This window comes from Coffea eugenioides, chromosome 8, assembly GCF_003713205.1.
Source record: "Coffea eugenioides isolate CCC68of chromosome 8, Ceug_1.0, whole genome shotgun sequence".
In the NCBI taxonomy this organism is placed as follows: Eukaryota; Viridiplantae; Streptophyta; class Magnoliopsida; order Gentianales; family Rubiaceae; genus Coffea; species Coffea eugenioides.
Genome location: NC_040042.1, coordinates 44,802,239 through 44,818,427, shown reverse-complemented (window position 1 = coordinate 44,818,427; position 16,189 = coordinate 44,802,239). Strand labels below are relative to the sequence as shown.

At 38.3% G+C, this 16,189-nt stretch overlaps 2 protein-coding genes across 2 annotated transcripts; one reads left to right on the top strand and one right to left on the bottom strand.

The window, feature by feature from the left end:
- Positions 1-552: 552 nt before the first annotated feature.
- On the bottom strand, positions 553-2,432 carry LOC113780881. The gene is made up of 2 exons (XM_027326662.1): positions 1,084-2,432; positions 553-982 (listed from the first exon to the last, which is right to left on the bottom strand). Exons 1-2 carry the CDS (start codon positions 2,430-2,432, stop codon positions 553-555), a joined length of 1,779 nt encoding a protein of 592 aa, XP_027182463.1.
- A 7,374-nt stretch (positions 2,433-9,806) lies between these two features.
- LOC113781009 (lysophospholipid acyltransferase 1) lies at positions 9,807-15,304 on the top strand. The gene is made up of 8 exons (XM_027326830.1): positions 9,807-10,372; positions 10,665-10,720; positions 11,242-11,462; positions 11,566-11,971; positions 12,804-12,889; positions 14,277-14,340; positions 14,432-14,544; positions 14,663-15,304. The coding sequence occupies exons 1-8, from the start codon at positions 10,068-10,070 to the stop codon at positions 14,801-14,803; spliced, it is 1,392 nt and encodes a 463-aa protein (XP_027182631.1). The 5' UTR covers positions 9,807-10,067; the 3' UTR covers positions 14,804-15,304.
- The last annotated feature ends 885 nt before the right edge of the window (positions 15,305-16,189 follow it).

The window sequence follows — 16,189 nt, the reverse complement described above, 5'->3', positions numbered from 1 at the left end:
AATCAATAAAGATAAATTTTTGTTTCCTAGTGGGTGTGCTAATCGCTGAGGTAACCTGCTGTTTCTCCTGGACAGTAACCTTCGCTGTCCACTTCTCCATCCCGACCTCAACATCAGCGATAGATAATACAGTGGCCATCCTATAATCAGTAGCAATAATAAGAATAAATAAGCAAGGAATTGCTGCTTCGAAGGCAAGAGGAAATTATAAGTTTTGAAACCAACATATAATAACAATTAAATGTCAAGATACCTCTGAAGAGTGCAAATGATCAATTAGACAATTGCAATATTTCATCAAACACAATATTCCTTGTTTTACAGTCAGTTTTTACTTCAGCAAAAGTCCCTGGAAGTATGAGAACTTTAACGGCATCAGCAGTTTTTGCTCTAGAGAGTGCAACGTATAATTGGCCATGAGAAAATACGGGTTCCTTTAGATATACACCAACATAGTCAAGAGTTTGGCCTTGAGCCTTGTTAATTGTCATTGCAAAACAAAGGCGAACTAGAAATTGTGTTCTGATGAATGGAATGCCATTTTTTTCATTATCAGGTGTCTACAATGGAATTCTGGGAATGAAAATCTGTTTCCCCTTTATACTGACCAAAAGCAATCTCAGCACAGATAGTGTGCCGTTTTAGCTGTCGACAGATAAGTCTCGTGCCATTGCACAATCCTTCAGCTGGATTTAGGTTCCTGAGCAAGATTAAGGGACAGTTTTCTTTCAGCATGAGTTTGTGTGGAGGAAGTCCCTTTGGATTTTGAGAATTTAAAAAATCCTCGTAATCTGCCTGAAATCTCTGATCAACAGTTTGGTCAGAGCTTGTATAAGTAAAGAGTTGTCCAGGAAACCTCTGAATCATCACATCATTGATGTCTTCCACAGAGGTGTTTTTTGGGGTTAAAATACATCTACTGATCATTTCATAAGGATCAGATGAATAGAGTTTCAAATCTGGAAATGTGTAAGCTACCAACCTGGTCATAAAAGGTTCTGTTAACAGTCTGTGCAAGAATATGTAGTAATACTTATGAAAAAAGGTCAGGAGTGTGCGCGAAATACAGGAAATATAGAGGACCTGTCAAAAGACTCTTTCATGTTGTGGAATGGTATAACCATATGACTTGGCAAGCAAATCTGGTTATCTGTATCAACAGGTTCTGAACCTTCCCCAACTGCGAGCAAGAATTGTGAAAATGCAGGATCTAAGACAGCCCTCATGTTCTGTGTTAGCTTTATTTTGTGCATCTTAGACCATAATGAAGAATGCAGGAGGCTAGCCTGAATTAACTGGTCCTTAGTAGCTCCTTGAATGACAGGAAGAGGTTGGCGAAAATCGCCCCCAAAAACTACAACCTTGCCTCCAAAAGGATCAGCAGTCTCCATTAGATCTTTGAGTAATTCATCAAATGCTTCAATAGTCTCCTTTTTTGCCATTGACGCTTCATCCCACAAGAACAACTTGCATTGAATGATTAAATGAGCCATGCTGCTTTGCTTGCTCAACTGACAGGTTTTATTCTTGGAAAAGTCCAATGGAATCTTAAATCTGGAGTGAGCAGTTCTTCCTCCAGGAAGAATCGATGCTGCAACTCCTGAAGTTGCTACAGCTATTGCAATGTATCCCTGTGATCTAAGTGTTGCAAGAAGAGAGCGATATAAAAAGGTTTTTCCCGTCCCCCCCGGGCCATCAATGAAAAAGCTCTGCCCTTTGGATGAAAAAACAGTCTGCAATATCAAATCATAAGCATGTTTTTGTTCTGCATTTAACTTTGAAGATATCAAGAGATCTTCCGGCGACACCACAATACTCTTTTCACTGTCAACTTCCTTAGTCATGCTCTCATGACAGCTAAAAGTAACATCGTCTGCTACTAACCTGTACTCACTGATATGCCTCCCCATATGTTGGAGCGATCTGTTAATATCAAACAAAACCTTCCGTCTTATCTCAGCAGCTGAACAATGAGCCTGTACTTGCGCTCGTTCAAAGTCCCTAGAAAGTTCCACTTCAAATTTTTCCCACAGAAGACTTGGATTTGCTGGAGCACAATGCAAGAGCAAAGTAGCAAATAAAAATCTCAGTGAAGAAGGCATTTGAAAACCAGCCGCTTCTTCAAGTGTAGCCTCAATGTAAGAATCAGAGTCTAAGAGGCCAAGTTCTAAAGCAGCAGCTCTAAATGAAGCTAGTTTACATCCATTAACAGTCAACAAGTCATCAAATGAGGTAGGAGCTCGAACATGGGAGAGAAGAAGCCTTAAATAATACCTATCACCTTCACTTGGTTTAACAGTGACTAACCTGCCAATAACTTTCTGCTTACTTCTTTCGGTCCATTTTCTTTTAGCAGGTGTCCAAACAAAGTGCTGAGCAAAATCTTTATACAAACATCTGAGGTTTTGAGCTTTGTTGTTGACACGATTCATTCTAAAGAACTCAGTTAACATAATTTTTGAGAAATCAATTTTTTCTAAGAGTTGCGAAAGATCATAATCTTGATTAAAGGAAACATATTAGTGACCAGGAAGATGCACCTGAAGACTGTAAACAGCAGGGGTCATTTTATTCAATCGAAATGCATAAATTCGCCACAAAGCTTCCGGAGGAGAAACCCATCGACCGCGCTGAAACTCCTTGATCTCATCAACATCTTGAGGTGTTTCATCAGCTATGATGTGGAAGTTGACAAGGTCATGGCCTTTAAATATGTATTTGTATAAGTACTTAACTAACTTGATAGTTGAACAGATTTCCACGTTGATGTGACAATCGATCAAGGCTAGCAAGTATGGAGTATATGGGATGATCCATCTATTATCCAAATCATAGCCTTTGACTCTAATATTTTTTCCATCCTTTCGCCTTCGATAATTTGGATAGCTATCCTCACCGTGAGTCGTATGCTCAGAATACCCCTTTGGATAATGATTTTTGCAAACACCATTTTTCATACAAGGACTATTTTTGTTCATTTGTCCACAAGGTCCATGTATCATGTGCCTTACAACAAGAGAATAAAGATGAGGATGTTCTTTACGATCAGGCAGCTCAGCGGAAACAATTTTATCATATGCTTCTGGGTTAAGAGGCTTAAACTGCGGTTTCAATATGAGTAGTAGGTGAGCATGAGGAAAACCTCTTTTTTGAAATTCAATGACATAAGCATAGGCTGCTACGGCTCTAAAGATTTTCTTTGTAATGACCTCTGCTTTCAGCATTTCAAACTTTGCCCTGAACACTCTAGCAAAAAGATCGGGTCTGTCCTGAGGTTTTTCCTTGTATTTCAGATTTGCCTGAATTTCTGGCCATAGTGGTTTGCATGTCATGGTCAAAAAAATGTCAGGCTTTCCAAATTTTTGCACTAAAGCCATTGCATCAAGATATCTACGCCGCATATCCCGAGGCCCTCCGAGAAAGGAAGCTGGCAAATATATTCGTCGGCCAACTTTAGAACCTGAGGTTTGGCCTAAAGAGACACTATCCATTATTCCTTGGAGAGCTTTAGTCCGAATCGTATTTTGTTTTCTTCTGTGAAAATCAAGCCTAGATGTCTCTATCTTAACGTATATATCAACAACATACTGCTGTAACAATCTCAAGGCATGTAACAACATGGACTCATCATCAGTTCTCATTTGAAACTTATAACAGTAGTATTCCCTAGCTGTGACATTAGTTTTCTGTTTCTTGCCACGATCAGCGACTGGAATTAAATGGAAGTACGTATTAATGGCATGAGGCAGAAAGACAATGAGCTAGGAAAAGATTAAAAACATGTTTTCAAGGTGTCTAGCTTATACTTGCCTCTTTGTTCCAGATTAATCAGATCAGATGGACCACTGATAGAAGCTGGATCAATAGGAATATCATCCTCACAAACATGACGTGATCGTTTCCTATTTTCGGACGTAATCCTCTGAATTCCATGATGCCATCCAGACTCACCACGAGGGAATAATAAAGGGTACTACAAAGAGTCATAGCAAGCATAATAATGCTTAATCATATGACTTTGATCGGAATGACTATAAACCTGAATATGGACAGACTTATCTATTGATTCATCATCAGTTTCAGTCCATATAGCAGCAACTTGAGAAGCTGATGGAAGATTATATACACGCTGATCAAGAGATGGATTGCAATTAAGCACAATTCTATGGTGGTCGAGATCAGGAACATGACGCAAATCCTTAAAGAACCTGGCATAAGGATTGCTAGCTAAAATGCGCATAAGCAATCTAAGGGTGTTTTCGCGCAGCCGAGAGGAAACATCAAGCCTCCTTGCAAGTTCCTCATCGGTATCAAAAAAGTACAACTGAATACCAGATGGATTGCGACGGTGTGACACCAAGCTATCAAGAAAGTGATATACTTGGCCCTGCACGCGAAACGTATAAACACCGTGCTTATTTTTCGTCAGTTCTGGATCATACTTTGCAGCAAAAGTAGTGAAAGAAACATTGTTATTGTATGTACGAGCATTCTTCCTGAAATGGTCACATTCTTCATCATCACCGATGAAGAGGCGGCGCAGATCATAAGGCATTGTTGAAGTGACAAGCGAAACTTCCCCCCCTGAACAGCAGAAATTAGGAGGTTCTAAATGGAACCTTATAGCTCCACAATACTGACAACTTGGAGATTCAGGGAGAAGCAAAGAACGGTCAGGAATCCTTTCTAAACGAGAGCGAATAGTTTTCCTAGAGTTTCGCTGATGACCTGGAAGAAAGGGTACTCGTTGACTCTTGCTGTTCCAGGGAAAAGTAGGACAAGAACTAAGCTTGAAAAGACAATGATAAAAGATTTAACTGGACACAATTAAAATGCAACCTGAGCTGGATGTTTTTCTGGTCAGGGAAGCACGTTTGACAGTGGTAAAGCAAGCTGCATTTCCTGTGAGTGAAAATGAGCTAAGCATTTTAAAAAAGAAATAAGACAGAGAGAAGTTGTAGGTTGTAAGGAATGAGTAACATGGATGGATGGTGAAGGGAAAAGAGGTAGAGATAGATTGCAAGAGGTGTCTAAAAGACCAAAGTAGAAGGAAAAAAGATGAAATGTAACAGATGAATTCGTAACAGTTAGATGCTAAGGGAAAAAATAGTAATTAGGATCAGTAAAGTGCACTTAAACGCAAAGGGAAAAAACTAAAGCTAAGGTCTACCTTGTTGACCATTAGAAGGAACGGAATTTGCATGAACAGAGGAGGAAGCATGCTTTTCACACTCCAATGAAGTATTTGTAGAGCTGAACAGGTGCGGTCTAGCACGTCTTCTGACTGAATGGCAAAAGAATGTGAGGCTCTACTGGCTAGCTCATCACTGACCAGAAGATCAGCATTTTTAGTACTGGCTAACTCATCACTGACCAGAGGATCAGTATTTTGAGCAGGAGCAGGGTGTATAAAAGCATCAGGAGAACTAATGGCTGTCCCTACAGGAACTAACGGAGTTTTTTGAGCGTTAGCTGGACGTTTTCTCCTAGAAGTGCCGGGTTTTGACACACAATCAGAGGCAGAAGGGGGCATTTTCTGCTTCTTTGAAGCATTAGCCTCCCTCCGACGGCGTAAAAGAGCATCCTTTTTATCCTGTGGCATTTGTGCGTAACGACGCGCGCTAGCTTGCCTTTGGCAGCGTAAAAGTTCATCCTTCCTTTCTGGGGGCATTTCTGCATAACGTTTGCGGCGTTTTGCATTTCTATCCATGGTATGGTATGGTATGAGATTTGCGAGAGGACTACATAAACGGACCACAGGTATTTCCAACGGAAAAGGAGGCACATCAGACAAGCAATAAAAGCAGAAGAAGCTAACGTGGCATATAAACAGAAATAGAGAACAAAGCAGCTAATAAATGTTTGCTAAAAGGAGACACAGTTAGACGGAGCAGTAAACATAACAACTGAGGCATTCTTGGGAAAAGAAGACGTTAAGTACCTTCTGCTGAAGCAAGGAAAGTAAGCAACAACTTCCAGCAACCAGAACCTGGAGGTAATGAAGATGGGCACCAAAAAGAAATAGCAATAAATGTCAGAAAGAGAAAGTGTAGAAACAATAGTAGCATGCAAACGAAGCTGAGCAAGAAAGCAGGCGAAACATACAGAACAGAGGCAATGGTTTAGCAGGAAAAAGGATAAAAAGGAACAGAAGCAACAAAAATCAATAAACGCAGCGGTTCAAAGACAATATAAAACTTAGCGGCGCAAGTACAACAAAAAAACCAACAAGAAAGCATACGAAACATACAGAACAGAGACAATGTTTTAGCAGGAAAGCAGAATAAAGGAATAGAGCTAACAAAAAAGCAGCAGACACAGCGGCTCAATTACAATTACAAAATGTTAAGTACCCCTCCCTGAAGCAAGGAAAAATAAGCAGCAACCTGCAGCTGCCAGAGCATGGAGGAAATGAAGAGGGCCACGAAAAATAGCAATTAACGACAGAAAGCTAAAAAGTGTACAAACAATAATAGCATGCAAACGAAGATGACCAACAAAGCATGCGAATCATAAAGAAAAGAGGCAATGTTTAAGCATGAAAGCCGACGAAAAGGAAGAGAGGCAACAAAAAATTGGGTACAACCGAAAGCAAAAATGAAAGACAAAACAGCAAGAGATAACAGTGGAATGAAAATGAAAATGGTAGAACAAACAGAATCGAAAAAAAAAATGCAAGATGAATAATAATAGCATCGTCACGGAGAACAAAGCAGCAAGCATGATAAGTGCAAGAATAGGGGGGAAAATACAAACAGTACTACAAGAACAGGGATAGGGAAATTGCAGCAGCACTTACAGCAGATGTAATAGCAGTAGCAGGAAAGCAGCAAGAACACTGTTTGAAGAAAGACGCACAAGGAAACAGAGGTAAGGAGAAAAGCTGGAGGAAGAAGAAGTGCAAGCAATGCATGTAAAGAAGCAGAAGAAGAAGGAAAGGAGGCCGAAATGCAAGCGGAAGAAACTCAAATGATTACCTGGAAGCTCTCGGATGCATGAGAACCTGGGAAAACATGTCTAGAGACGTGCAAATGTTGCATGGAGACACCAAAAAGTAATGAAGTGCAGGCTGCGTACGCTGAGAGATGACTGCCGACCAATAGAAGAAACGGGCAAGGCGGCTGCTTATGCTGACTCGACTACTAATGTCTTGTGTTCAGCGTGATCAGACTAATCTATTATTAGTATTAGACTTATAATAATAATAAGTACTGTTATCATTATGATTAGTAATATATTCATGATAATATAGATAAGATATAATACTAATGTATCATTAGTACCAGGCTTATAATAATAAGCACTATTATCATAGGTAAGAAGAAATTGGGAAAAGAAAATATACGAAAAATTATTACGCAGAAGGCAAAAAATAGTCAGCCAGTAACAGCAAAAGAATAAATATAACAGTAAAGATGGAAAAACGGGAGAGAGGAAAAAATAATAATTAAAAGTAAAAAAAAGTAATATAAAAAGTCATACAAATACAAAAATTTATTTTAAAGGAGGAGAGGGAAAAAAAAAGCATGGGTACCATATTTAAAAAGAAGCAAATACTGAATAGTGAAAAACATATTAAAAAAAATTATAACAAATATAAAAAATATAGACAAAATAAAAAATATAATTGAAGATAAGTATATATAATAATATGTAAAAATAATAATTAAAAGTAAAAAAAAGTAATATAAAAAGTCATACAAATACAAAAATTTATTTTAAAGGAGGAGAGGAAAAAAAAAAGCATGGGTACCATATTTAAAAAGAAGCAAATACCGAATAGTGAAAAACATATTAAAAAAATTTATAACAAATATAAAAAATATAGACAAAATAATAAATATAATAGAAGATAAGTATATATAATAATATGTAAAATAATATAATATATAATACATTAAGAAAAGCAAAGAAGGAGCGGAAAGAAACAACATGGGTATATAATTTAAAAAAGAACCAAATAATGGATAGTGAGCAAGCTGAATTCGGGGGGGAAAAATAGAAGCAGGGATGCAAAAAATGACGGTGGATGACGATGGAGGAGCAAAAAGGCAGCAAGCCACTCAGGACCAGCAGCATGATTTCCACGCCACGTGATTTGCACAGGAGTAGAGGACGAAAGACCACCAACAATTCAAGTGGCATTCCCACTTTATATAAAGTTCTTTATATACAATACTTCCAAAGTTAAAGAGGAACCCCTTTCCACGTCCCTTTTTACATCCTTTCCATTCCCAACTGTCAAGTATAAGATTCGAACTTTAAATCTGATAGCAGAAACTATTGAATTTGTTTGCCAACTAGATGGAGTGAAAATTGAATGAAAACAATTTTGTTCACCAACTCGATCAAAATCTTACTCGGTAGTAGTTTCAATATTGAACTTGTTTGCCAACCAGGTGGAGTGAAAATTGAATGAAAACAGTTTTGTTCACCAACTCAATCAAAGATCTTCCTCGGTGGTAGTTTCAATTTGGATCAACTACCAACTCTGATTCTAGATGATAAATGAGGATAAGAAATATACTCGAAGGGGAAGCATTTACTGCACAGGCAACCTCACTTGCTCGCGAGTCATGAATGTACGAATTTCGGATGAAGTGGTCACTGGTCAGATAAGGTTGAATTCCTGATTTTTCCTTTTCCCAATGGAGCTGTTCGTTGAATACGAGAGTGACAACTGCAACCAAAGCACATTCACAACGTTTGGAAGGAGTTCTTGTTGTACTTAGTTCTCTCACATGTGATTAATGTGTCTCGTTCCTAGTTCTTTTCACGCCTTCTTCATTTGTTTCGCTTAGCAGGTGCATTGCCAAGTGCTTTGCAATAATTTGCTTGTCGGATTCAATAATCTGTTCGATAATTTATAGGTTCACCTAACCCAACCTATGGTCCTTGTCAAAGATTCAAAAACATTTTCTTTTCTTTTTAGCAAGACGGGTTCACCAAACTTCAAAAGCACCGCGCCGTACGGGATACAATGGAATAAAATGACTTCAGCCAGCCCTTTTCTCTTGCGTAAGTGAATATGAATAATATATAGCAGCATTCACAATACTATTCCGCTCGAGAAAAATCAGGTTCATGTGTTACGCATGACATGTATCTGATGATTCTGATCCGACCATATTCTTGATTTGGGCATCGATACAAGTTGTCTTAATTTACACGAACGGACCCTTCTCTCACAAAAGGCGTGTGTTCATTCAAACTTTTTTATAAAAAAAAAAAAAAAAAAATCTTCTTAATTTGTTTTGAGTGGATAGCTGCTGCTGGACTGGGCCCTGAAAAAGAACCCGTCTGTTCTGAGAATCAGAGAGTTTTCACGGACAGAAAGGTGAAGAAGTTAGTCTGCCAAAATCTTTGCTTAAAAAGGGCTCAGAAAACCACCTGACCATGCGACCAACTTGGCTTGTTTCTGACTTCTAAAATGGGAAAAATCCCAATTTCATCCGAAATTTGACATTGGATGCAATTACAAGACATGCTTGGATTATCTTCTATAGAAGCATAATAGACCATATAGAACACGAGTTGATGACTCAAGGATCCGACTTGTAAACTGAATCTATTAGTTGAGTGCTAAGTGAACTTTGGTACCAAACCAATGAAGGAAGAACCATTTTCCTTATTTAGATATAAAAAAAAAAAAGAAAAAAGAAATCCACAAGGCAGCTAAACTGCCTGCCCATCCAGAATGCTACAATGCCATCCCCAAAACAACCTGGACCGCTGCTATCGCCAGGCATGAGCAATCCGGTCCATCTAAGGGCAACAACCTGAACCAAACGATTGGTAAATGAATCCCTCGAAAACTCAAGACCCCACCCCCTTTCTTCTCCTCTGCATTCTCCAATAAATAAACTCAAGCCAAGACTTTGCTTTGGTACCATCTTTCAAGTTCCCACCAAGACGTACAAGTGGACCCCACATCAGATCCTCTCTCACTTGTGACTTGAACTTAATTTTCTTTCGTCCCGTCGTGTGATTTGTAACCCATTCCCCTCCGCAATCCCCAGCGGTCAGAAGAAACGAAGGATCGAACTTGACCCGTTTCGGATCCCGTGATGGAGCTCCCGGAGATGGAAAGCATGGCGTCGGCGATCGGAGTTTCAGTGCCGGTGCTCCGATTCTTATTGTGCTTCGTTGCCACCATTCCTGTGAGCTTCCTCCACCGGTTTGTTCCTGGGGTCACCGGAAGACACCTCTACGCCGCCGTCACCGGCGCCGTTTTGTCATATCTGTCGTTTGGGTTCTCGTCGAACCTTCACTTCTTGGTCCCCATGCTTCTGGGCTACGCTTCCATGGTCATCAGCCGGAAACATTGTGGGATCATCACATTTTTCGTAGCCTTTGGTTACCTCATTGGATGGTAAGCTCTTCTTATTTTATTTTTTCTAGCAACAATTGCATGCAGGTTGTCAAAGTTTTGATCTTTTTATTAACTGTTCACCTTTTGAGCTGGGATTTATTTAAAATTGATTTTGGGTTTTGCTTAAGTTGACGTGTTGGATCAATTTTTGAAACCATGTTGGCCTAAAATTGAGTGAGGGATTAAGCGGAGGACGAAAAGGTTACAACTTCGCATGCTTTTAGTAGTGAATTTTGATTTTCTTGCTGTTTGCAATTTTTTAGACTAACGATTGTTTATTATGCGTGTCTAGCCATGTATATTATATGAGTGGTGATGCATGGAAGGAAGGTGGTATTGATGCTACAGGTAAGGCCTATTTCAGTTTGCATTGTTTAAAGATTGTATCTTTACCATTGAGGGACATAGCTAGTTAGCAGTGCTTAGTACAAATGACGAAAAGAATATCAACCATGAGTTGTTGGTAGTTACTTTCAGGAAAAAGGGAAAAGAAAGAAGCTCAGAAATGCTTTGAGCTCAAAGTTTTAGTCACGAACATGTCTTATGTTGCTAATGTTGGTGAACTTTAGCATTTGTTTATGGGGTTCCTATCATTAAAGATTACACGAGTTATTTTGTAAAAGTTGTTCATAACATGCTTTCGTGTCCAAGTTTTGGAAAGTTAAAGCGGTTTCTGAAAGCACCTTAGGCATTGCTCTTTAGAATGTGCTCTCTTTTTAAGCTTAAGATTAGCTGAAAGCAGAAGATCTTTGAATTTTTAAGCTACAGAGAACAGGGCAATCTTATTGAGTCTTATGATGTTATTTTGGCAGAATTTTTTAGTTTGCAATGCGAGATTAAGCAATTAAACTCATTTTCTCATTTGACAGGAGCCTTAATGGTGATCACTTTGAAAATAATTTCATGTGTTATCAATTACGGTGATGGATCATTGAAAGAAGAAAATCTGCGTGAGGCACAGAAGAAAAATCGGTTGGAAAAGTTGCCTTCATTTTTAGAGTACTTTGGTTATTGTCTCTGTTGCGGTAGTCATTTTGCTGGTCCTGTCTATGAAATGAAGGATTATCTTGAATGGACAGAGAGGAAAGGGGTAAGTGTGCTAAGTTTTGCTTTATGCTCCAACAAATCAAGTTGCGTCATTGTTATTTAGTTATAATTTGATCAGTATTTGCCTACAATTTTATGTCTTGTAGATCTGGAAGGCTTCAGAGAAAGGATCACCATCACCTTATGGAGCTACAATTAGAGCTATTGTCCAAGCTGCCATGTGCATGGGCCTGTATTTGTACTTGGTTCCCCATTACCCTCTTGCCCGATTTAGTGAGCCAATATACCAAGAATGGGGATTTTGGAAGCGCTTGAGCTATCAATACATGTCAGGCTTTACTGCTCGGTGGAAGTATTATTTCATTTGGTCAATTTCAGAGGCATCAATGATCATTTCTGGTTTGGGGTTCAGCGGCTGGTCAGATTCTTCACCTCCCAAGCCAAAATGGGACCGTGCCAAAAATGTTGACATATTGGGTGTTGAGTTTGCCAAGAGTGCAGTTCAATTACCACTTGTATGGAATATACAAGTCAGCACCTGGTTAAGGCATTGTGAGTTAAATTTTCTTCTAGACCTTGTGTATTATGTTGTGGAAGTAAAGCTAGCTTATGGCTTACTGTTGACCCACATTTGACATATATGACATATGATATATCTACATGGGCATTTTAGGAGGCGTGGGGTTTTGGGAGGCTGGCAAGGGGTTTGAAGTGCGCAAATCAAAGGGAGGGCTTTATAACTATATCTGGAACTTTATTAACTTAACCAGATTGAGAAAGGAGTTTGTAGCGCTTATCTAATAAATTACATGGTTATGATACTTAAGAAGACATGCTTAATATACAAAGTTATTTTATCTAAGGGTTTGGAGCTGAAATTGTAGATATATCTTAAATTTTAGTCATGAAGAATCATGTGGTCAGTTGAGATTGAATGATACATTTTAGAAATGCACTCTTATCATCTGCAATTGAGTTGGATATTTGAGCTATCTGCTTCGCTTGAGAGCAGATTACTGTTCTTGTTCCTCATGTTATCGGCTTCAATACCATCTATGAGAGTCAAGGAACTTCATCAATGATAAGAATATAATGCCTTAATTTTCCTCCTTACTAGAGTTAAATGCAACAACGTTTTAAGTGAACATAACTTTTCAAGGCCATGGTAATTAGACCTCTGGAGAGGTCACAAGTATTAAGGAACTACTCTTTTGCTCGCTGCTGCAAGAACCAAATTTATGAGCTTGATATCCATCTCGTAAGCTAATTCCTCTATGTATAAGCTCATATTATCATGCATGTCATGCTTTCCATCTTGTATTACACAAATTTGGAAGCAAAGCTAGAAGCCACATTGGTGCCTGATCTCCATTTTGTTTTTTAGATGTATATGAGCGGCTTGTCCAGGATGGTAAGAAAGCTGGTTTCTTTCAGTTGCTGGCTACGCAAACTGTCAGTGCTGTATGGCATGTAAGTATGAGCTATAGTTTTTTTCTTTCATTTCCTTTCTTTTGAGAAGACATGGTTTCATTAGTTTAGTATTATATTTCTGATCATATATCACTATCGGAATTGGTAGTAGTTGTATTCATGGAAGTTAAACATTTATGTTCCTAACAGGTGCATGGGTCCTTATTGTAAAATATATATTAATTAGCTAAATACAGGTTCTCTTCTTGGTTTCTTAAAATCAGCTAATTATAGTTTCTTTTAAGCTAAAAGCATCTGAGTAACAGAATCGATTTTATGCAGAAAGGCTATTTATGAGGAGCAGTCTTCTAGTTAGTTTTGAAAACAGCTTTTTAGGTTGGAGAAATTTTAAAAGTGAAACGTAATTCCAAATTTTTGGAGTTCACCTTTTGGATGATCACCTTTTCTAATCAGCTTCAGAAAAGCTGAATCCAACAAGGGCAGCTTATTTTTCTTGCATGGTCTAATTAGTTTTGATAACCTGTGCATGCTAACAATTTCAACAACATGATTCTGTAGGGTACTGGCAAATAAAACTTGATTGCTTGTGTTGGCCATCTTCTATGATTTGGCTATATACTTGGCTTTCCTGAATCAGGAATATTGGTCGATGCAATATGTTATTGTTTCTTGAGCTGCATGGAGCACATTTTGGTGCCATCCATTTGGTCCTATTTACTGATTTTATTGTGATATAAGAAAAGAATGTAGTTGTTATCTTTGGAAGATAACTTAACAAATTGATATGGAAATCCGGATGTTTCCATATAATCAAAAGTTGCAATGTTGGAAAGAGTTATAGGACGACAATTGCAGGCTGGAGGAAAAGATGGACTAAAACCACAGTGGAATGTTAGTAATTTAATTAACATGTGGTCTTGCTGCTTATGGAAGAGCATGACCAAAAAAGGGTAGAATAGAAGTAAAGGGCTGATGTACAAGGGTGAGATTGAATGGGATAAAGCCTTGGTTGTGTTCTTGGCTTCCTGATTATCACCATGTTTAACATCATGGAAACTTTGTCAAATGCAATAAAGAGAAGAAGGCATGTTTTCAATTTATATTTGTATTTAATATGTGTTTCCACATTTCTTTATATCTTTGATGCTCTGATCTCGGGCTGTTATGATGACCTGTGTTTGATGCTTATATTCTTTTATAATAGTCCCCAGGTCATTTTCTTCCTAATTGCATTATCCTTTGTATTATTGCCATCCGAAAGCAAATGTATCTTTGTTACCCCAATTTTGGTGATAATACTTCTCCCTTCCCTTGAGACGTAACATGTCCACTAGCCATATGACCTTTCATTTTCCCCCTTTTTTTAGATAATAAATAATCTGAATATCACCTCATTACATAATTAAATGTATCTGTTGTGTCGCAGGGATTGTATCCTGGGTACATGATTTTCTTTGTTCAGTCTGCTTTGTTTATTGCTGGTTCAAGAGGTATGAATATGGTCTTTACTTTGGCATATTGTGCTTAGGAATGTATTTCATCATTTGCCTGGATGTCTAATATCTATTGGTCTGTGAGCAGTCATTTACAGATGGCAGCAAGCTACGAGTGCGGCCCTATTTAAGAAGATTTTAGTATTCTTGAACTTCGCTTACACTCTTCTGGTTCTTAACTACTCCTGTATTGGTTTTTTGGTGAGTCCCTCACCTTTTCTCTTTTATGTTATCAGTTTCCATGGGAAGAGGGGCTGTTATCATATGAAGTACATCCAAGGATACAAGTTTACTTTACTTTCTTGCTAATATATAACAGGTGCTAAGCCTACATGAAACTCTTGCTGGATATGGGAGTGTGTACTATGTTGGAACCATTCTCCCGATAGCATTGATCCTCCTTGGTAACATAATTAAGCCAGCAAAGCCTGCCAGATCTAAAGCTAGGAAAGAACAGTGAGGTGTAAGAACTGGCTGCATCTTTAGATTCTTTAGGAGGACAGTCAGTTGCTGATCAGAGTGCGTAACATCTGTTTCAATAGCTCAAAAATTTTGCATGCAGCCAAGGGGCGCATTTCAGCAATGTCATTTTTTATCCAATCAGCATGGTCTAAACAATCATGATGCATTGTAACTTAAAATTTTTCAGGAAGCATCCTTGTGGAATTGGACCAGATCATTTGATTTTAAAGCTTGTACTTGTTCACCTATCCAAGGTGCTTATTTCTGTTGGTCTGTCTTGATGTTTTGAATTCTGATAATTAACAAAATTGTCGCTAGGGGCAAGGAAGAGGGAAAATAGGAAGTTAGTTTCCTGGAAAAGAAGGACAGAAAGAAAATGAAAGCTTGTTATACAATGTAATGGTGAAAAGTCTACTTTCAGAAGTTAGATTTTTCATAATATTGATGGTGCACTAGTTCCGGGAGCTACAGAAAGATTATTTACAGTCTTAAGTACTGCTGACGGCTGGCAAGGATTTTTATGATTGTATCCAACATTCTGTGTTATGCTACAAGGATGTTTTTTTTTTTTTTTTTATTTATGCTACAAGGATGTTATGCTACAAGGATGCTACAAGGATGTTAGTATTGATTATAAGGTTCTCTCCTGTACGCTTCTTGGGATTCCCACCCTTCCTCTGTATTTCTTTTTTTTTTTTCCTGTTAAAAAGTTCGTTGTCGCTGGTTCTATCTGTAGCTCCGTGTTTTATGGCTATTTTTGTCAAGCGGTTGTTTTCATTGAAAATATATTCGCTTACAGAAACGCATACAGAGTGCTTGTTCCAAAGTTGGATTACTTCAATAATAGTCTTTCAACTCCTAAAACTGGATTTGGTGCGGAATGATGCGATTAATGTGAGACTGTTTCTGTCTTCAAGAAAGCTCTAGGAGTGCTAAAACTGTGAGTTGGATTTTCATTGGAGATGTGTTGAAACTGTTAGTATTTCTTTGTTCAGCAATGCGACAACTAAACGTAAAAGAAAGAAAGAATGAATGAATTTCCTGAAAACCAGAAACAGTGAGACAGTACGTGCGATTTGCAACTGTGCTATATTCTCCTCATGTCAGCTGTATTGAAGGTGTATTTGTGGTAGGCTTCCTCAGTTTGTGCCATAGGACCAAGGTAGTGAGGAAGTAAGTGCATTTCTAGTACAACTTTCACGGGATTGGTGCTTTCTGGTAGATTCCATCAATCTTATCCTCTACTCATTATTTGATGGGATTTTGTCGATGATTTGTTACCTTTCCCAGATGCAGATGCACTAGAGAAAACAGAATGGTGTCCTCTGTGAGCAAGGCTTTCTCATCTTGGCTCTCAAGTAGGTTTTAGTGGCTTAGTGCCTAG